Here is a 22,108-nt window from a genome sequence, read left to right on the forward strand (position 1 = left end):
AAACAATCTCCCAGAGTTGGACCTGAAAGAAAGTTGGTCTTCGCGGCGTCCCTGTACTTCCCATTCTGCCTTAAGAGCAAGATGACACAATTAAGAAAAACGAGTCCATTCTTTGTAATCGAGAATATTTTTCATATCACGGTTTAAACCACCAAAGAATCTAGCACTAGTTTCATCATCATCCTCACGAATACCACAACGTGCTAGACCAATAAGCAATTCCTGATAATATTTCTCTACTCCCTTATTACCTTATTTAAAAGTTTGTAATTTTAAACGTAAATCACGTTGGTAATAAGGAGGAACAAAATGAGACTTCATGCGTTGTTTTAAAACAGGCCAAGTTTGAGGCACGGGAACAGCATTATCAGCATTGCAAAGATCATTCCACCAAAACAGAGCAAAGCTAGTAAATTCACTAGTAGCAAGTCTAACTCTAAACTCAGCAGGAACTAAATGAGAATTAAATTTTTGTTCAATAGCAAGTTCCTAATCTAAATAAGCCTCAGGATCAGCAGTGCCAACAAAAGAAATCATGGTAAATTTGGCTTTAGCAAACTGATCATTATTACCACGATTTTGATTACCTCCCATACCTTGACGATTGCGCCAAAGACGGTCCGCATCACGAGCATCAGCATCAAGGTCGGCATCCTCATCCTCGTCATCGGCATCCCCATAAGGTTGGCGTCGGTGTCGTCGTGGAGGGGGACGTTGTTCAACATGTTCAACCCGGGTGACCAGGCCGTTGATAGTGCGCATCAGCTCATCAAACTTCCCGTCGATGTAGGTGCGCTGGTCATCAACAAGTCTCTGAAGTTCATTCTTTGACACACACTCGTTGAAGTCCGTAGCTGACAATCCTTCTGTCCCTGACATGGTTAGCGCAAAAGACAAAACCAATGTATTATCCCTATCAACTAAAAGCTACTAGGTGGTGGTGACAGTGGAGTGCAAAATTTTAAACGGCTTACCACTGTCTTGCAAGTGTTCTTACCAAAGCCAAACAGAATGGTACAATCTGTTGTCGAGCTGGGTGTAACAGTTGCAAAATGAACCTGTGCTGATCAGAAGAATATGTGTAGTTTGGACAGGCACAATATGGTAGCAAGGGATTAGCAATAAACACAACAGAGTAGCAAAGTTCAATAAGTATCTAAGGTACAAGTCACAATTACTGGCTAAGATATGTCCCTAGGCGTAGCACAACAAGTTGGAACAAAGAACGATGGATAAAACTCAAAGAACAAGCAAAACAGCACTTGCGCGATTGTTTTTATTGTTTTTGCCGATTTCCCTCCGGGACTAGTAGGAATCAAGATTTTTTATTTTATCAACTATTATTTTTATATTTTTCTCTGAACTAGGATCACATGAGATGGAACCACAAAAATTTTCACCTTAAATAGAGGTGGGATGTGGCCTACACAAAATCAGGAACGTTTCCTAAAAATCTGAAAACAATTTCGGAGCCTCAAAACTCTATGTCTGTGAATTTTTTTGAATTTCTGCGATCGGCCCTAAATGCGAAGCGATTTTATCGCTTGTGCAAAATTTCGTCACCTTTCTGCTATAAAAAATTGAGCCAAAATGGAGCACCGAGCGAAAAATTATGCCCGTTTTACTGAAAGTAACTCAAGTTATGGTTTTTATTATTCACAACTTGGCAGATCGAGTGACGGCGGCTAGGGTAAAGCTTCCCTATTCTCCAACACAGAACCACGGCTGAGCAAAGCTTCTCAGCAAGCGAACAACCTAGGGCAAAGCGTTCCTGGTGTATGCAGCAAGGGTATCGCCAGATGAAATCAAGAAGGGCTGCGATGCAAGGCGAAAACACAAGGCGGCTTGCAACCTATCTAGGGCTTGCGCTGTGAGAGTTCACACAAGGCGGCTAGCGAGGGCAAGTCAAGTAGCGTAAGGGCTCGACTTGTTGTTTGGGTAAAGGTGGATGGGACGGCGGCGGAAACAAAAAATAGCGACGAGCGATTGACTATGACTACGAACACACTAAACCGCAACAAGACTCGACCACGGACACGAACTCAACTAATCGAAACTGAAACGAAAATTGCAGAGGCTAAAACAGGTTATAGGATAGTGGAAAGTGTAAATTTTTTTGGGCTTTTTGTGGACTGTAGGTAAAGGAACAAGATTAATCTAAAGGGGAAACACGAAATTATACCTCACGGTAAACCTGAGTCCTGATACCACTTGATGTAGACGCGGCCCGATCTTCCAAGAGGTAGGGTAGATTCGATTAGTGGAGTACATGACGTTGGCGATCCGGCTTCTAATCAGACACGAATTTGAAGCCTGCAACCATTACACTACCGCTCCGTTGGTTATCAACCAAGCACAACTTGATTGACCTCGCCAAGAAGCCTTTTCCTGCAAGCAAATAGAAGAACACAAGTAAGAAAGAATAAACACGCAATCTAAAATTGCAGATATGTATGAAGTGAAAATCAAAGAAGGGTTCAAGCTCTGATCACAAAAGGACTAATCGCCACAGTGGTGAAGAACAAGAATGGGGACCCTGATTCACAGCAAAAGGACTTGTCGTCACAGTTACAATGAAGAAGACAGTTTCTCGGTGGAAAACTTGATCTAAACAAAACCCAAATCTAAGCGGCGGCGGCTAGTGAGTTTATGGAAGAACCAGGACGACCTAGGGTTGGGGCGACTAGGGGGGGCGCCCATAACATGGGCTGATGGCCCGACACGATACACGGGCCATTGGCCCAAAAGAGGTGGCGCAGCACTCTGACAGATTATGGATGTTGAATTGTTTCATGAATTGCCATGGACTCCGAACAACTATGGACCTGAATGTGGTGGCGTTGGAAAGGTTATGAAATTATCTTTCCAACCATACAAAGATCTCCTCAAACGGACTCCATATGTGGCTGTGGCGTCGTTTTTGGTGCAGACAGTTTCTGGAATCCGAGAAGGAAATGAAGTCCAAGTTGTAGACGAGTCGGACTTCAACATGTACGTATCCGATGCAGCGATGTCCTCATCACTTTTCGAATTTGAAAGTTTACTATATAGTAAAAATGTAGATTTTGAAATTCTAAGCAATTTTTATATTGATCATTTTTAATTTGAAGACATTTTGGTATCCAAATTGTAGGCACAGCGGGTCATTTGTAAGCATTTGTGCAAATGAATTGTGAAAGCGTTTTAGATTTTAAATTTTGCTCTATAATAAAGTTTAAGTTTTCAAATTTTTGACAAAGTTTTATACTGAACAACTTTTGATTCCAATATGTTTTAGTGTTCAAATTGTATGTATAGTGTTGCTCGTGTAGAAGTAACGAATGAAATGGGTTGTTATTTTATTTAATTGAAATGCGAGTTTTTTTCTAAAAAATTGCTAATAGAGGATTAGGGTGGCTGGTTGATTCAACGAAGATTTAAAATTTCTTTTTTTTTGTTGCAAAATTCCCTAAACTTGGAATGTTGGACTGAGGATTGGTTTAAAGAAGAGTTAAGAGCTTGCTCGTAAAATTATCTGAGAGAGGAGATTGGACTGTTAGTTGATTTCGCTAAAGGGAGAAGGCCTTTTTTTTGCAAAAAAAAGCATGAGAGAGTAAGCCGCGGTTTGATCTATCTAAAGTTTGAGGACTTTTTTTTTTAAATGAACGGTACTTACACGATCTGATCCGTCCGTTCGGCTGACCCGACAGTCAGAAAAAGGCCATGATATGGCCACTCTCCCTAATCATCTTTCAGTGCATAAATCGTACTATATGGAGATTGGCATAGCTACTATACGTACTTTCTCTTACCTTTGACTAATAATACATATAGAATTACATTTTTGGCGTAGGAAAAATATTGATCGACTGTGCTCAAATTTAGGTAGGTTGACTAAATAAATCCCTTACTTTCCTGAGAACAAATAAAATCCCTTGCGCCACTTGAAAAACCTGTAAAAACCAAGAAGCAGGAGGAGCAGAAGGCGGCGGATGATGATCTAGATCGATGACCTACTTCAGCTAGCCTGGCGCGTGGTAGACGTTGCCAATCTGGCTTGCTTCTATGAAGCCCGGTCATTTTAGCCCTTATTTACATGCACTCAAAATTCTAAAATTTTACAAGATTTTCCATCACATCGAATTTTTGAACGCATGCACGAAGTATTAAATGTAGCTAAATAAAATAACTAATTATATAGTTTGACTATAATTTGCGAGACGAATCTTTTGAGCCTAGCTAATCCATGACGGGACAATAATTACCAAATATAAACGAAAATGCTATAATATTTTACACCTAAAAATTTTTCGCATCTAAACAAGACCTTAATAGGCAAGACAATATCAGGATCAGCTGCTGCCTGCTGCCTGCGTTCGTTCTCTTCGCGCGGCCCAAGAAGGCGCGCGCGTCGCAGTAGGCAAGTTGCAGCCGCGTGATGCACTTCCGCTCTGTATTCATGCACGCGCGCACGAAGACGAACCCGGCCGTCCTTTGCTTAACTGGCTGGGAATTCCGAGGGGAGCGATCCGTCCGGGCAATCACTTGAACTGCGGGCTCTGTCGGGTGCGACTTGCGAGCGAGCCCATCTTCAGAGAAAAAGCCAAAAGCAGCATCAGAGGCCATCAAGCGACATCAATCGCCAGCAAATCCCTCTGGTTCCGCACGGTAGGGACACATAGCCACTAACTTAATCGCCTACAAATCTTAACCACTACTAATTAACTTAATCGTCTGCAAAACTCTTGCCGTACGTGCTGCAGTGCATGTGCATCACTGATGACGATGTAGAAGCAAAGAAAGTTTGGAGGTGTGTTTAGCTCCTCCCTGAATCTCTATTGCCTATGTTTCGTTCCGTGGTTGCAGTCTAGACCGGCGGATGATGAGGCAGGATCGAGCTTGACTCCAGCCTAGCACGCTGATGCAGCTGCGTCAGATCACCTCTTCCGGAGCAGCAGCCTCGCAAAAATTCAGTTTTCATCTGCACATCCAGCAGCGCAAATCCGATCGAATCGGGTACGTGTAGGCGCGACAGGACGGCCATCCAATCTCCCCCACGCCACCTGCGTTGCGTCCGTACGGTCTGGTCTAGACCGCGCCGTACGCTCGCTCTCGAAGACGGCGCTCGAGCTGTCGTTGTTCTCAGCAATGGCAAAGATAGCGTATCCCTTCGGGGCCGCCTCGATGTCCTGCGCCTGCAGATGGGAGAGCTTGCTCGGTGCAACAGAAAATGGCTAGGCAACCGTGTTGTCACCAACGAGTATCAGAGTCCCGCCAATCAGGGCTCGAGTTCTCTTTCTCCCCCTCCCCTAATCAAATAAAAAATAGTGTTGCTAGCGTCCGAATATCCGATGAGAAATTTTTCTATCAGACGCGACGTTGGTCCGTGCAACATCAAACAATAACATTGGTAACATAGAAAAAAAATACTTCTGCAACATGAATAACCACTGTTTGTAACATCCAAAAAAATATTGAACAAAAAGTTATTAACCATCCGTTGATGAGGAGAAAAACCCACCGCAACATTCATTCTATTTTGCATGGACCATTCAAATCTCTCGTTAAAGATGCAACAACCAGATAAACACTTGCAACACATGGAAAGCATATGCAACATCGCAATATCTAGATCGATCTACTTTTGCAACATCCACGTGAAACACTTGCAATATTCATCTGAAATATCTGAAACACTTCAAATATATGCTAGCAACATGGACGTTGTTCAAGCTCCACCTCATCTTCTATCTCTGCACTCCTCCCATGGCCACGCCCCTGCGACCACATGGAGCTCGCCGCCATCGACCTCGCACGTTCCCCAGCGGAGCCATCCACCCCGCCGCCACACGACCCACCCCGCCGCCACATGACGCTGCCCCCGCCATCTTTCCCCTTCTTTGCTTTCTTCATCCTCGTTCAATCACTGTCTCGCCCTCTCTGCTGGGGAGGAGAAGGCTGCAACCAGGTCGACGGGGAGGAGCGGGACGACGTCGAGCTCCCGCCCCCACCACCGCCAGGACCACGAGCTGCTCTACCGCCACCTGGGAACTCGCTGTTGGCGTGGAGTGGAGCGCTGACATGGCCGCGGTCCGCGGCTACAGCCAGGCTGGGGAGCTGATGGCCGCAGGGAGGAGAAGGCTGCAGCCAAGCCGACGGGGAGGAGCGGCACAGAGTGGGCCGGCGGTGAGCTCCCGGTGCGGACTAGATCCCGATGCGGAGTGGGATTAGAAGAGAATGGACTTAGGGGGAATGGAGCAGTGGGAAGGACGTCCGATGGATCGGACACCTGATCTCTAGCATTATCGAACCAAAAGGGAATTGTTATGGGTAAATTTGTTGACTGAGCGGTAGTTTAAGGGGCTATTTGGTTCAGCCTTTTTTTGCATGCACTTTTCCGTGGTGAGTGTGGCGGAGCTTTTGCTCGCCACAGTTTGTGGTGCACGCTCCGTGGCTAGGTTTAAGTTTTCAAAGTTATATAGGGAGTGTTACAGTCCCTTTATATGTGTAGGCCCTTGGAAGTACCTCCTTTCTTCTTAAACATAATGATGCGCAGTTTTCCTGCGCTTTCGAGGAAAAAAACTAAACATTGTGATATATTTCTTCTTTTTTCAAATTTGATGTAGTAGTTATGAAGAAATGCACATCATCTTGAGGATACAGTAAATCCATATCCCAGTCTCACTTACTCCACCCGTTCTAAATTATATTGATTATTTTAACTTTCAAAGTATCTAGATTTTGCTGTATATTTAGATATTCATTATATCTAAATATGTTAAAAATTATGTATAAAACACATAGGAGTAATTTGCAGTGGAGGAAGCATATCCGAAGAACGATAAAGCCTACTATGAGTTTCAGAGAGAAAATCATGGCTTCCAAAAGCACTCTTCCTCATCCAATATTTTGATGACACCGTGGTTCAATTTTTGGAGTACTCCCTGTCTCATGAAGAGCACAATTCTATTTTTTTTAAATATAGACTAGTAATAGCGTGAATAGACTCTTGTACTCTCATCTGTTGACCACATGCAGTTAATTTTAGCATACAAATCAAATCTGATCACTTAGTTAAATATGTTGTTAGAATCTAATTTTCAGAATTTTTTTGTACCATTTTTTTTCCAAATGCAGGGTTACTTTTCACGGGACGGATGGGGTTGGCTACATGCCCTGTGTTGCATTGGACCCCGTTGACGGGTCGTTTCGAGGGGGCTATCTAGCCGTTCGTCTTCTCAGCACCGAAGTAATCGCCTCCTCCTGCTGCTGCTGCTGCCAGCAGGTAGGGGCGCAGGGCTTGTGCAGAGGAGCAACCGAGCAACACCATTGCACGCTGGTCACAACTCACAAGCACCTCTGAGCTCTGATTCGCCGCGAGTTAAAGTCTTCGTACAACAAGCATGCGCAGGCACAGCATATTGGCTGGCTGGTGGTTGAAAATTAGTGTTGGAGTGGTGTGAGAGGAAAATACTATTGGGTTGGAGGCTGGTGGAGCTGCCGCACAGAGTGAACTATTGTGAAAACGCCAGCATGTTAATTGTTAAATACAACACTGTAGTGTGTAGTGTAGTAGAGTACATTAGAGCTGGTCTCCTATGTTGCGTCTCGTCACTCTACATTGGCCGCCACTGTACACAAGCAATTGGACCATGGTGTGGCCTGTGCAATGCATGGTCAAGTCACTCCATGCAACGTGACCACACCTCACCCGTGCTCAAACATGGCGCCCTGTTGGCGCCTTTGAGATGCGGCCCTCCATAGGGCTTTGCTTTCTATCACCTTCTAATTCCGAGGCATGTATTTGGCGAACGATGGATTGAGTACTGTTGTACGGTAACCGTTTTTTTTTTGAAGAGAAATTGTACGGTAACCGTTAGATCGGTCTTCTGTATTCACCATCACACGTGTCTTTTTTTTTTGAAAGATTACCATCACACGTGTCTTGCCAGCGTGATGGCAATCTAGCTAGATCCGGACACGGGCCACCGTGCCCCGTCGATCGGGGGACATAGGGGCTCCCGCTGTCGCGTGACAGGTCGAAGCATGGACATAACGGAAGCGGATCGGTTTTGTATGGAAACAGATTCGGATATTTTGGATGTCCATCTTTCAGTTTCTATCATTAAGACGGAAGCGAATTTGATTCGTATGGAAACAAATTCAGATATTTTGGATAATCCATCTTTCTATTTTTCATCCAGTTTGCATCCCTATGTGTTGTGCAAAAGATCGTGAGGTTGAAATCCAACAATGTTAACCACAAAAGTTTTTCTTTGCACCGTGAGTAGAGGAAATTGTGTGACGTGTTGTTCTCATTTTGCCAATACTGGAGGAGCAGCAATAGCCAAAACCCCTGCAATATCAAAACATGCTCGGTTCTTTCCTCAAAAAAAAATGCTCGGTTCCTCCAATGATTGCCGTGTGGCTACAGCTCCCACACCTAGTCCTCCTGGCTGGCCCTCACACCATGCACACCCTCCTCCTCCTGTCCGTTGCTGCTGATGGCCTCATCCGTCTCTCCTCCCCCCATCTTTTTGCTACACCCCCTTGTCAGCTTTGCCACATGCAACATAACCAACCAACCCGGGCAGCATTTCACTGTGCCCTTTTTCTCTCTCTTCTTTCAAAATTCTCTCTCTCTCTCTCATAAACTTCTTTCAAAATTCGTGTAAAATCCTTGCATTATGAATCGGAGGACAGGTATGTGCATCCCGTTGTCTGAAGGGGACCGGCGCACGATCCGGTGAAGTTCCAGTTGGGGTCAGTCGGCACCAGGGTTTACCTTTTCGTTTTTCTACCGAATCCCGCCAACTCCCGAAAACGAAATTTCGGCCGAAATTTCGCCGAATTTCGCTAATTCCGAACGGAAAGAGAATTCAAATTCAAAAAACGAAATTTCGGTGAATTCCGACCGAAATTTCGGTGATTTCGACCGAAATTTCGGTGATTTCGACCGGAAAATGATGTCCGTTGTGATTTTCGTACTGTTTCGGAGGTCAAATGAAAAACTTTTGAATACCAACTTTGTTCAGTTTTTCGAGATCTACAACTTTTGTTTCAGAAACTTTTTCATTTGAGCAATGGTTTGAAAGTTATTTAATTATTTCAAAAACTACCAATTAAAAGTCTTGTCATTTCATGTGACAACTTCCATTTTCTCTCTTAGGTCTCAACTAGACTTTTATTATTCTTGTTATTGCGGATATGCCTATTAAATTTCAGGGACATTAGTTGATCCAATTGAAAGTTGTTTTAAATCCACGACAAACATGATTTGAATTGGTTATCAATTCATGTGACAGTGTTTGAATTTTTTTTTATTCAATTTGTATAGAGAATTCCTAAAATGTAATTTGTATAGAGCGAGGAGGGGTCTGGAGAAATGCCAAGCTGCGTCGGATACTAAAAAACTATAAATTCTACCTCATTAGACTACAAATAATCTTGTTTTTCAACTAAAATGTAATTTTAGCCTAGCAAATGATTTTAGATTTGAGTGTGTTCTAGTCCTATTTGCTCAGAAGAACACCTAGTTTTTTATCATATTTTTTTCGAATTTTTTATAAATATTTTTGAATTTTTAAATTTGAAAACGAAAAATAGCGAAAAATACCGAAATTTCTCTTCCCGGTAACTAGCGAAAACGAAAAAAAACACCGAATTTCGGCGAAATTCGACCGAAAAATTTAACCCTGGTCGGCACTCGGTAGTCAGCAGCGTGATCCGAGCCGCGATCCCGTGGTAGCATTGAAGTGAGCCGGGGCCGAAACGAGCAGGCTTTCCCGTGCGCGTCGCTGCTAACAAGAGTGACACAGGACTCAGGAGGAGGACGGGCCGCACAGGTGGTGAGGAGGCGGAGGCCCCGGCCGGGGCGGATGGATGGAGTGGAACGGGTGGTGGACCATCGTCCCGAGCTGACGCCGGTTCGTCTCGCAACAGTGCGCGAGCACACGCAGCCCGTTGCCTGCCCTCTCCCCTCTGCTCCCGATCCAGGCGCCTGCTTGGCCACATTCAGTAGTCATCCAATGATCTAACCACCTATGTGCTATGCTGCACACAAAAAAAAGTACCCTCGCAAACTTATATCCTTAATACGCAGTAAAAATGTTCAAAATCATCGTAATTCGCACACTTGATTTAATTTAGAGAGAGAAATGTGAGCAAATTTCTCGGATTTATGTGTTGATTTCGTGATGGAAGGTGAAGCCCAATGGCTTCAAGAGGTAGTAGAGAGCGAGGACGCTGGGGAGCAGAAGGCGGGGTGGTCCAATGGTGCTGGGCCTTTGGCCGCGCTGCTGCGGCTCTTGAAGCTGCAGGAGAAAGGGAGGCAGCGGCCGCCCCCATCTCACCTGCGCTCTCGCCATCCCCCACGCCCCTCCATTATTGTACGACGCTTCTGACCATTGGTCTCCGCCGTCCAGCTCCCCTCGCCATCGTAGACGCGCGTGGCGTCCATCCCTTCGTACACGTGTACTGCTAGTCCTGCTGTGTCGGTACCGTCACGGTGAGGCTCGGTTTGGTTTGGAAGCTCAGAATTCAAACGGTCAGCCGTATCTCTTCTGTAAGATTACTGCTGAAATTTCTACGTTTTCCAAACTGCTTTCCAGATTATGGAAGATGAAACGATCACAGACCTCACCACAGACGCATTGGCGCCACAAGGTTCTGTTCTGCTGTACTCTACAGCGTCAGGACCAGATACCACGTTTTGTACCCCCAACGAATTCCAACCTTTTCATTTCAAACTAACTAATCAGCAACGATCAGACACTTACATCGGTGAATGGACTCTACAATTATGACTGACCAATTGGCTGCGTAAACTTCATGATGCAGCATAAGGGCAAGCACCAAGGAACGGCTCCAGAGCAGCCAGATGGTGTCTCAGGAAGCTGTACACGAGCTCTGTGCTCACCGCGGCTACCCGGGCAACCATGCCTGTTCCCTGCGGAGAGAAACTTTGAAAGATGTCGGTGTTCGTAAGCTGAAACACACAGATTAGCTACGATTGTAGGACAACGGTAAGTTGGAGCAGCAGCAAACTGTGCGACCAAATGAGCTGCAGGAGGCGATGAGTGGGGGGCCTTTGGGGACGCTGCGGTGCTGGTTGTGATCTCATCGCGTAGAGGCTACCACAGGATGTGGGCGGGCGCAGTTGCCCAGACATCAGCTTTCGAACTTCGGCTTGCATCTGTTCTTGCATGCTCTTCAGCTTTGGCCTTCAGAAAGGAAAGCATACCATGAATCATGGTCAGTACAAATAGTCAAATAGTTCACAAGCTGGCAGTCAGGCGAATGAACATCCTCATTTCTAACAATTTCATTTGTTCCTTAAAAATCCTAGCCACCCACGAATATACTAAATACAAACACACACCTCCAGGATGCAACAGTGAATCATTGGTTGATATACTATACAATAACAATGCAACAGGTTTGTACTGAATTAAGAAACTATATCATAGGATACTGTCAGACAAACTACAATCGGAAAACAAATAACAGAACAAATGCTAAGGCACGTCCTCAGAAAAAAAAAACAAATAACAGGTTGTAATCTGAATAGATATATATGTGCACACTAGGCCTGTGAGTTCTGTCTGAAACCTATTCATGTCATAACATTTTAGTTTTCTGAGTTAAACACAGCCCAAGGCAAAATGTGCATGAGACGATGAACTATTGATTATTGACCTTAGCCCAGTAATACAACCATTGCGATCACATTGTATTCCTGCATCTGCTCAGCAAGGCTCCAATTTGAGCATTGTTCCAATAGAACCTGCTCATGCATAAAAATAGCTTTCAGATGGAATATGATGATAATTATTAAAAATCTGAAACAGAGATGGGTAGAACTAAAAAAGCACGTCTAGAAGGGCAAGGTCAAGAGTTTTTACCGAGTCAATAAAGAGAGGATGATCTCCGAGGAAAATATGGTTGACACTTTTGTAGAAGCTAAAATCCCATTTTTTCTCCACACTCATAACGACCACTTGTAAACCAATCTACAATTACCAAGTTTGAATTGGCAGAGACTTGAAAAACTTGCTTTTGGTGGTATCGAGCGGTTGAGAAGCAGGTTACAGGGTCAGGAATAAGAGCAAGAAAGGCATCTTCTCCAACGTGGGCCTACTGCATGTAACAAATATTCAATCATGGATTTTTCCTGCTTTCAGATTAAGCATGCAATTAAGATTAGGTCGTGTTCAGCCATTACTACATCAGTTTCATTTGGAGAAGCATTACCTCTAGCAACTGCTCGGAACATCTTGAACCCATAGCCTTGTACACCTACATATGAACTTCACAATCAGAAACATACAATGATTTTTTTAAGGAAATGAGCTTGTCGATTGACATTTTTTTATGTACTTGTTACACAAGTACTGGCTGATCAGGAAATACACAACAGATTTAAGGGAAAGTAGTTTTTCAGTACATATTTTCAGCGATGAACTAGTTAGACTAGTACTTGTCGATCAGGAAATAGACAAGGCTTTTAGTTGACATTTTGATGATAGAACTTTTCAATGCATGACTACTGAAGCATGGTGATAATTGGCTACAGGATTTCGTAACCGGGAAATGCTGGAGAAGGATCCCAAGTTAAAACAACCGTGGCAAGAGAACGTCGTCAGCTAGCTAATTTCTTTGTTCAAGTTAAAAAGAAAAGTCCACGGTAGAAAGATCTCGATTTAAATTTTGTCGAGCCTCTGGAAGAGCTCCCAAATTTGGAGAGTATGTTTGGCTGTTCGCTAGTTCTTGTGTTCATCGTTGCAATGAACAATTACTAGTTTCTACCAACAGCAGAGGAATATATTACCCAAGAAGGGCATGCCTGAAGGTCCAAATGCAGGTTACAGACTGCACCTGGAGTCCTGGACGGCTTCATAGGCTACTGTTTGTTATACCTTCCTTCAGAGTCCAGCGGCAGGGTTAGAGGCCACTGGCCACCAATTTGCTGATTACCTCATAAACTGATATGCATCACAGGTGACAGGACCAAACAAAACAGTCAAGGCCTATGTACGAAGCCTAGAGTCCAGCTTCATTTAGCAATCGGGGTCTGAAACTACAGCAAAGCAGGCTACAGGCATAGCAACCACTAGCTGAGCGATTAACGTGTCTAGAACCAGATGTACCTAGACAATAGAAAGGAATGAGACGGAGAAGTAGCAACAGCAGGCATACCTTGGTGGAGGCCTGCGTGGTGATCGCCGCCGTGCAGCCGTCGCCGACGATGACCGTGCACGAAATGGTGTCCCCCTGCAAGCAAGTGCGGCAACGAGGGATCTTCAGACTATGCAGCAACCACATCCGAAGTTCCGAACCGCAAGTGCCCGCGATGGCGCAGCGGGAAGTGTAGAGAGAATCGAAAGGGGGGAAGGTCTCGGGCTCACGGAGACGATGCCGCCGCCGTAGGTGAGGGCGTAGAGCCAGACGGCGTCGCAGGAGGCGGGGCCCACCTTGGAGGGGGCGATGAGCTTGAGCGGGTACCTGGCGAAGCAGCGGGTCAGCGCCGACCTCCCCCGCACCTTCTCCACCCGCACCGCCCCCGTCGCCGCCTCCGCCATCGCCGGCTGACCGCCTGCGTCCGAGGTGATGGACTGATGGGGGTCGGGGTGAGGTCAACACGAAACAGATCGCTCTGATGGGCGAAATGAAGCAAGCCCAGCCCAGCCCAGGCATTGGTTTTCTCGTTCGTCATGGCAGCACCGGGCCAGGCCGCCCGAGGGCCTAATGGGCTCGGCTATCTGCGTATGCGTTTGGCCATTTTCATCTAATGGGCTACTTCCTCAAAAAAAAAATCTAAATGCGCTAAGCTTTTAGTCCGGATTTCATTTTACAAATTTGTGTCTACTCTCATGAGTTTTGAAATTTTCTACCGATCCAAACAGTCCAGCTTTTACCATTCGGATTTTAAAACCTCACAAGTTGAGGAAGATAATATATAGTGGTTCCATAGATGGTGTTACTTTTTTGAGGAAAAAAACTATCTAGCACAATAGTTGAGGGACATAATATAAACTTTCTCGTAAAAAATTGACAAATTGCTCGCCCACGAACAAGCTTGCATATTTTTCTCCCCCCTTTCACCTTGGATTTGGCGTCTGCCCACGAACAAGATCGGCGATTTGAATCCCGACGCAGCGTGCAGAAAACAATAGTGGCTAGTGGAGTGGGCACTGGAGCACCGGTCCGCCCTGTGCGCGACACGTTCGGGTGGCCGGGCCACCTCGCCGGCCCGGGCACGCACGCCACGTTCCGTGGGCGGCGCCCACCGCACCACCGGCTTTCCCGACGACGACCCCTATTCCGATCCCATCGCGATTCCAATTCAATTCAGCGCGAAGCCACCTTATCTGTGCCTGCGCGTGTCCAGTCACCAGGCTCCGCTGCTTGCCACCGCTCGCGCGCCGCGCCCTCCCGTCCGCCCGCGCCATGGCCGCGACCGCGTCCACCGCGGCCACGCTGCTGCCGCGGCCCGTTGCCGGCTCGCCGCGCCCCGGCTCCGCGGCGTCGGCCCCAACCACGCCTCGCAGGAGGCGTCTCCTCGCGCTCAGGTCCGCGCGCACGGACCCCGCACCCTCGCCTCGCCTCGCTCGCTACCGGCGCCGGCGGCCGTCCACCAGGTGTTCGACCTGTTGCCTGCGCCATGCCACCGTGTGAACGTATCGCAGTGCCACCCTTCGTGCAGTTGGGCGTGATAAGCAGCCGAATTCTCACGAATTTGTGTTTGCTAGTAGACTGATCGATCGACCGATTGGTGCCTCTTGGGCGTCGACGCAGGTGCCAGTCCACCAGCGTCGACAAGGAGCAGCAGCAGCCGCCCAAGCCGAAGCAGCGGAACCTGCTCGACAACGCCAGTAACCTGCTAACCAACTTCCTCAGCGGGGACAGCGTCGGGACCATGCCTGTCGCCGAGGGAGCCGTCACCGACCTCTTCGGCAAGCCCCTCTTCTTCTCGCTGTACTATTGGTTCCTCGAGGTGAATGCGCCCCACGTCCTGTCGTTCCCCTCTGCATTATGATCGTCTCATTTTTTTTAGTATACTCTGTTCTCCATTTAGTTGTCCTTGACCATATTGGAAAAATCGAATGGAAACTGAGGGCAACAACTCGTGCAACACTGGCCAGTTATGATCTTTGAATTCGCAGCATGGCTCTGTCTACAAGCTTGCTTTTGGACCCAAATCATTCGTAGTTGTCTCTGACCCTATCGTCGCTAGACACATCCTCCGGGAGAATGCTTTCTGTTACGATAAGGTATGATGTTTAAAATATACTATTGGCTCCATAATTATTATAATTTGGAAATTCTTGATGGCTTTCAACCATAATTTCCTGACGTCCATGATGGCTGCCTGCTTATTTATAGCACCAGTTGCCTCCCTGCAACTTGCATATATAAATTTATATTCCGTGGGTAACCTGACTTTGGTTCTGAATAAGAACTAGTTTAGTCTGTCGGGTTCCCCTCTTACATAGTATTTCTGCACTTGAAATCAGGGAGTTCTCGCTGAAATTTTAAAACCAATAATGGGGAAGGGTCTTATACCTGCCGACCTTGATACCTGGAAGCAGAGGAGAAAAGGTTAGAAAGGTTGGATATTGAATCATATTTCCTGCTTTCAAGTTTGCACTGAGTACGAGTGTACAACACTGTATGGTTTTCTGCATTAATCTATGCCATAGCCCATGTTGTTAGTCAGAAGTAGCAGGTTAGCCAGTGTGCTACAAAATTCAGTCCTTGCTAGTTCTGTTTTCCAACCCTAAAAGTTTTTCTAGCTTAACTGCTGCTTAAGACGAGACCTCCAGGCAAGCAAAAATATCCTAGGACTTCTTTTAATTATGAATTAATTAGCTTGCATTTTGCCTTGAGGGCCAAAAAATAAACTATCAATGTGATCTTTAGCTGTTACTTTTTTGACGAGGTTATTGATCGTAATCAAATTGATTTAAAGATTATTTGAACTCCATGTATGCATTTCAAATAATATTTTACTGGTGGCACAACTTATCCATTCCTTGTGTTCTGCAGTTATAACACCTGGGTTCCATGCCTTATTCATTGAAGCTATGGTGAGAATATTTACTAAATGTTCAGAAAGAACAATATCCAAGCTTGAACAGCTTACTGCAAGTGAAGGCCAAGTCGTAATGGACCTTGAAGCTGAGTTCTCCAATTTGGCACTCGATATAATTGGCTTGGGTGTGTTCAATTTTGATTTTGACTCAGTTACTAAGGAATCCCCTGTAATCAAGGTTGGTATAGAATTATATCTGTAGTCCTAATACCTGATGTTTATTTGTGCATAATGTTAAGGGTATTAGAGTCATTGTACTTTAGTCTAGGGTTTGGGGTCTCCTCTTGTACTCTATATATGCCCAAAGGGTCAAACTCAATACATACCGACAGTTCACTCTCTCCTTCCCCTCTTCGTTTTCCTAACATGGTAACAGAGCTCCAGGTCTAGATCGGGTCCGCCACCCTCGTCCCCGCTGTGCCGTCCCCGGGAGGATCGATTCTTCCCTCCCGGGGGCGGCATCCTCCAGCCCCAAACCCAGTTTTTCTTCGGTATTGAGTCGCAGCAGCAGCAGCACTTACCCGTCGTGGATCCGGTAGCTGGAGGTGGCCGCCATTTTCATCCGGCCTCCGCCCGTCGCGGATCTGTCGTCACCTTCCCTCCTGCGCTGCCGTCGCGGCCCCTCCACCGCTGCGGTGCAGATCCGCCCGGCGCGGATCTACCGCTGCGCCCGCTCATCGTCGGGCGTGGGGAGCGGGGAGATCCGTCGCCGCTCCGCCAGTCGTGGATGCCCGCCCGCCCGCCCGTCGCGGCTCCTCCTGGCGCCGGCCGTCCGCCCGTCGTGGATCAGCTAGTCGCGGCCGTTCTTGCGCCGGCCCGCCCTCCTTTTCACCGCCCGTCCCCGCCGGCTCGTCCTCCGCGCGCCTCGTCCGCGTCGTCGCGCCCCCATCCGCGCGTCACGCCGTCGCCCGCGCGTCCGTCCACGCGGCTTGCTGCCCGTCCAGGCCGCTCGCCCGTCGCAGTCGTCCGCCCCGTCGTGGCTGCTCCCTCGCCTGCTGGGGCTGTCGTCCATCTGCTGCCCGCCCGAGGATTTCTGCACTGCACCGCCCGTTGCTCGTCCTCGCGCAGTAGTGCGGACAGGGGGTGTGTGCGCGGCTGTGCTGCCCTGCTCATCTTTTGCTTGTGCGTGCTGCTGCTATCTGCCTGCTGCTGCTAGTGTCTACTATATCAAGTCATTTTCGTTTGTTTCATCTTCTAGCAGTATCAATCCAAGTCCACATATATTTCTCCAGTTCGTCAATGCCGTGCGTGTCCACAAAATTCATTGTCAGATCAGCCAATTTCTTCTTTGTTTTATGGTTAGCTGAGTCCCGTCGATTTAGCTAATCTCATCATGATCATCATTGTGGTGCGACAATGCCCTCTTGGTCCCTTTCGGAGCCGTCTTGCTCCATGTCATGATCAATGGCCATCTATTTGTCGTCATCACCTTCCTGTCTCGCCACTTGCCGTCTTGCAGTGGTGCTTTCTATCTTTGGCTGGTTTGACACATCTCACTATTCTTGTCGAGTTCAAGTCTCCAAAGCAAGGCTCGTGTTTGAGGAGTCGACGTACTGATTTGTGAAGACTCGAGGTATTTGCTCAAGTACTGGTTTGTGAAGGCAATACCCTCTTGTGGAGGAGATCATCTACATCGACATGTTCAAGAGTTGCACGCTTCGACGACATCTTTGATTTTGGACTTTGGATGTATCTTTTTCTTGTTTCTTTTTAGTCTAGTGCTTAGTTCACTCTCCAAATGCAACGTCATTGCATTCACGTTGCATTTGAGAGGGGGTGTTAAGGGTACTAGAGTCATTGTACTTTAGTCTAGGGTTTGGGGTCTCCTCTTGTACTCTATATATGCCCAAAGGGCCTAACTCAATACATACCGACAGTTCGCTCTCTCCTTCCCCTCTTCACTTTCCTAACACATAAAATGTGATGCAGATGCTAGGATAGAGAAATTGAGTAAAAATACAGAAGAAGATTCATAATGCATGACTATCTTGAGATATATGGATAATGCTTTTATGTTGTCTGCTTTAAGAGCTTCTGTTTCCATTATGCAGGCAGTGTATGGGACACTTTTCGAAGCGGAGCACCGATCCACATTTTACATTCCCTATTGGAATCTTCCTTTTACAAAATGGATAGTTCCAAGGCAGCGCAAGTTCCATAGTGACCTCAAGGTCATCAACGATTGCCTTGATTATCTTATAAAAAATGCAAAGGAGACGAGGCAGGTTTGTGCAACTGCAACGCAATTCTCACATGGTGGCATTTTAAGGAGCTAGTTGTAGTTCTTCTAATGCTGTTGTAAACTTGCTATATAGGAAGCTGATGTGGAAAAGCTCCAGCAAAGGGACTACACATCTCTGAAGGTTGGCTGCTATTCCTCCTTCCTTTTTGGCTCCTTTCAGTGTCAGAACTCTCACCTTCTAGGGGGGTTTTGTGAATAGTGGCTCACATTTTTTCCATCAAGCTTGTAGGATGTCAGCTTGCTGAGGTTCCTTGTTGACATGCGGGGAGCTGATGTTGATGATCGCCAGGTAAATTGTGAGAACAGGGCATTTTTTGAGTTTTATGTTATGCTGCCTCTCTTCCTATATGCAGCAAACTAAGTTTATAAATTCCATGGCTTGTGACAGCTTCGGGATGATCTTATGACGATGCTTATTGCTGGACATGAAACAACTGCTGCTGTTCTGACATGGTCTGTTTTTCTGCTAGCCCAGGTATACTAATGTTATCACAGAATGTGTCAAGTAATTAAATTTGGTTTGAATATCATATAGTTATACTGTATTGTGATGCAGAGCCCTACCAAGATGAGAAAAGCACAGGCAGAGGTTGATTCTGTTCTCAGCAATGGGGCAATTACTGTGGAATCCCTCAAGAAATTAGAGTATGTCACTATGTTACCATTATTTTGAATTCAACTAGCTTTGGTTCTTCTATGTGCCATTTCTGTCTCTGGAATTACTAGCTATATTATACTAATTATATATTTTTTCCCTTCCTCGCATGAAACGTTTACATTGTCCTCTAGGTACATAAAATTGATCATTCTTGAGGCTCTTCGCTTGTATCCTCAGCCACCATTGTTAATCAGGCGTTCTCTCCAGCCAGACAAGTTGCCAGGTACCATTCGCTCTCTAACATCCTAAGTTCTTCCCCATACAATCCAAAGGATGTTTAGTGGTTGGTGAGTGATAGGCAGGTTCATGTCAGACGTTGGAAGGGGATGTCCTCAGCACAGAAATCAGATTAAATGATATTTATATTCTCCTTTAATAAAGTAAGCTTCCATTAAGTCTGACTTTGTAAGTGTTGACCTTAAACTTTCTACTAATGTAAGCACATGACTTTGTGGCTTCAGGTTTTAGTTTAAATTTCAGTATGTGGGAGTAATTTTAGTTTCATTGCACACTTGGATTGCACCTAGATAGGCCAAACAGCAGCCAGTGAAGTGATCACATTCTTTTTACTGTACACTTCTCGTATGTATAGCATTCTTTGTACTCCCTCCGTTCTTTTTTATATGACACCGTTGACTTTTTTTTTCAACTTTGATCAACATTATTTAATTAATCAGTTAGTTAAATGAAGTGAAATGAGTACCTTTACGTCTATTATCAAGAGTCTCTTGAATCTAACTTGAAGATTTGGCTATTTGCATAAATATTTGTAGAAAAGACGAATAGTCAAACGAAGAAAAAAAGTCAATGGTGTCATATATTTAAGAACGGAGGGAGTAGTTCATTTCTTTTATGTCTCCCATTTGATTTCACTAGGTGCATCATATTACTATGATGCTTTTTGAAATTTCTTTTAATTATCAGTGAATTAATTTAATGTCAACTCGGCAAGCAGGGTATGTTGCCTTTGTTGATACATGCCCTTGCAATTCCCCGCTGATTATCTTGTGTCTATTTATGCAGGTGGGTACAATGGAGCAAAAGAGGGATATGAAATACCAACCGGAACTGATATATTTGTTTCGGTGAGTTAGGCAATTGCAGTTTTGAAATGATTTGTATAATAACATAGTTGTTTTTGCGAGGATCTTTTGTTAAGACTTGCACAGCACAAATGGCTCTAAACTTGGCTGCATTATAAATGGTTTGATCCATGCCATTGCTTGCTTATGTAAATTCTGGCCCTGCAGGCATACAACCTCCACCGGTCCCCATACTTTTGGGACCGGCCAAATGAATTTGAACCTGAGAGATTTTCAGTTCCAAAGAAGGAAGAGAGCATAGAAGGCTGGTCTGGTTTTGATCCTGGCAGGAGTCCCGGCGCAATGTACCCCAATGAGGTCTGGTTCAACAATATTCGCTTCACCCTGTACGTCCACTGCAGTATGCTTTTATGTCCAATAGGAAATTGAGAACATATCAAGTTTTCCCTTTTACCAGATCATAGCGGACTTTGCTTTCCTTCCCTTTGGCGGAGGACCCCGCAAGTGCGTGGGAGACCAATTCGCGCTCCTGGAGTCGACGGTGGCACTGTCCCTGCTGCTGCAGAAGTTTGATGTGGAGCTGAGGGGGTCACCCGATGAAGTGGAAATGGTGACGGGCGCCACCATCCACACAAAGAACGGGCTGTGGTGCAGACTGAGGCGTAGGACCTGATCAAACATAGCTTTTACACCGAGAAGTAGCTCTCTTCTTGACTTCTTTGATATGCTTTAGCCAAGCTACACAGCCTCATGAATCCTTATTAAAAAAAAACAGCCTCATGAACAGCGAATGAGAATGAGAATCATGTACATGGAGACATCTCTTGTAGCGCAATAGTGACAATCACACAACCATTTTGACCATTTCTGTGCATACCTATCTGCTTGAGCTTGACATTCTGGTGCAAGCACTGCTTGCATAGTTGCATCCATGCACCTAAACACACCTGTACACACACACACACGCACACACTCCATGCCGACCAAACTGATGAGACAACCAAACCAAGGTAGCGTGAGCCGCTGTCTGTCTGGGCTGAGGTGTCCCGTTCCGTCTGAACTCAGGTAACCTCATCTCGTCCTCTCTGAAGCAAGTTAGGTTTCAGTGATGTGTTTGCTTGGCAATGTTATTGGCAGGTAGCATCACCATCATCCATGTGCACCAAAGCTGGGGGGCTCTCGGCGGCCGGTGCGTCGCCGTGCCGTGCCGCCGCGGGATGCATGGGGCGCAGGGAACAACAAGAAGCCCACAGGAACAAACAACCAGGTGGATGGACGGACCTGACAGCGCAGACAGCGACGGGTAAGCAGGCTACTCACCATGAATTTCTTCCTCTTCGTCTCCGACGGGCGTCGTATACTCGGACGAGCTCTTCTTTGACGGCGAAAATTCGCTGGGGTTGAACTGGAATTAGTGGCTGGTTTCAAGCCGAAGCCGCACGTTTCTGCGACCTTTAGCGGTCAGCAAACTCGCTGCCGCACGAGCTGTACCTTACGCATATGGGTAGGACGATCGTGTCCGGTTACACGAGATCTGGGCTGACAGCCTGACACTGAAAGCCTTGGCGTGTCTACTGACTCGGGTAAGAAAAGTGAAGCCAGTCTTTTTCGGTATTTACTATGCTTAAATCTCAAGTACATCTTGAGTTCACTTTTGGAAAACTCGCTTTCGTTCCCGCTGAATTGAACGGCAGATCGAGCGACTGCCCGGTCCTCTTGATTCGAAACTATATGGCGTATTTTGTTTCGTTAGGGTAAGACCACCAGCAATTAGTCTATTATAGTATGTTACTTATGTGATGCAAAAGTATACTAATGAGGAAGTATTTTTAATACGAATCTAAATGGCATTGACTTTGTAAAAAATGTAGATTAATAGAGTAACTGTTGGACAAATGGATGTTCTAATAACGAAAGGAAATAAGCTGTGTAATTTTCATCGGCGGGGGTAATCCTTGAAGGTGAAAAAAGAAAGGAAAAAAAAGGTAGGTTTCGTGACTCTGCCCTTGGCTATTTGACCATGGCTGTCTATGCATGGTGTTTTCTAGTCGACGGCCTAATCAAGGGAAGCTTGGACCGTTGTGAAAGGGAGC

General features: G+C 45.9%; 1 protein-coding gene and 1 pseudogene across 3 annotated transcripts; one reads left to right on the forward strand and one right to left on the reverse strand.

The window, feature by feature from the left end:
* Positions 1-10,537: 10,537 nt before the first annotated feature.
* On the reverse strand, positions 10,538-13,634 carry LOC120654783 (annotated as a pseudogene).
* A 603-nt stretch (positions 13,635-14,237) lies between these two features.
* On the forward strand, positions 14,238-20,889 carry LOC120654784 (cytochrome P450 97B2, chloroplastic-like). 3 transcript variants are annotated; one of them, XM_039932431.1, is made up of 14 exons: positions 14,238-14,549; positions 14,776-14,974; positions 15,144-15,251; positions 15,495-15,579; positions 16,027-16,250; positions 18,124-18,297; positions 18,388-18,435; positions 18,544-18,603; positions 18,703-18,789; positions 18,871-18,959; positions 19,104-19,195; positions 19,996-20,057; positions 20,223-20,372; positions 20,473-20,889. In XM_039932431.1, exons 1-14 carry the CDS (start codon positions 14,428-14,430, stop codon positions 20,686-20,688), a joined length of 1,716 nt encoding a protein of 571 aa, XP_039788365.1. In that variant the 5' UTR covers positions 14,238-14,427; the 3' UTR covers positions 20,689-20,889. The 3 variants fall into 3 exon arrangements, with proteins under 3 accessions (XP_039788365.1, XP_039788366.1, XP_039788364.1); XM_039932432.1 differs by having other exon boundaries at positions 14,342-14,618; positions 20,223-20,401; positions 20,473-20,622; XM_039932430.1 differs by having other exon boundaries at positions 14,347-14,618.
* The last annotated feature ends 1,219 nt before the right edge of the window (positions 20,890-22,108 follow it).

The sequence above is a fragment of the Panicum virgatum genome, chromosome 1N, assembly GCF_016808335.1.
Source record: "Panicum virgatum strain AP13 chromosome 1N, P.virgatum_v5, whole genome shotgun sequence".
NCBI classification, from domain to species: Eukaryota; Viridiplantae; Streptophyta; class Magnoliopsida; order Poales; family Poaceae; genus Panicum; species Panicum virgatum.

Excerpts from the sequence above, each read along its gene's own strand:
- LOC120654784 (XM_039932430.1), top strand. The coding sequence starts at position 14,428 with ATGGCCGCGACCGCGTCCACCGCGGCCACGCTGCTGCCGCGGCCCGTT. Across the intron at positions 18,604-18,702 it reads CTGATGTTGATGATCGCCAG|CTTCGGGATGATCTTATGAC; the intron begins GTAAATTGTGAG and ends GGCTTGTGACAG. Across the intron at positions 18,960-19,103 it reads GAATCCCTCAAGAAATTAGA|GTACATAAAATTGATCATTC; the intron begins GTATGTCACTAT and ends ATTGTCCTCTAG.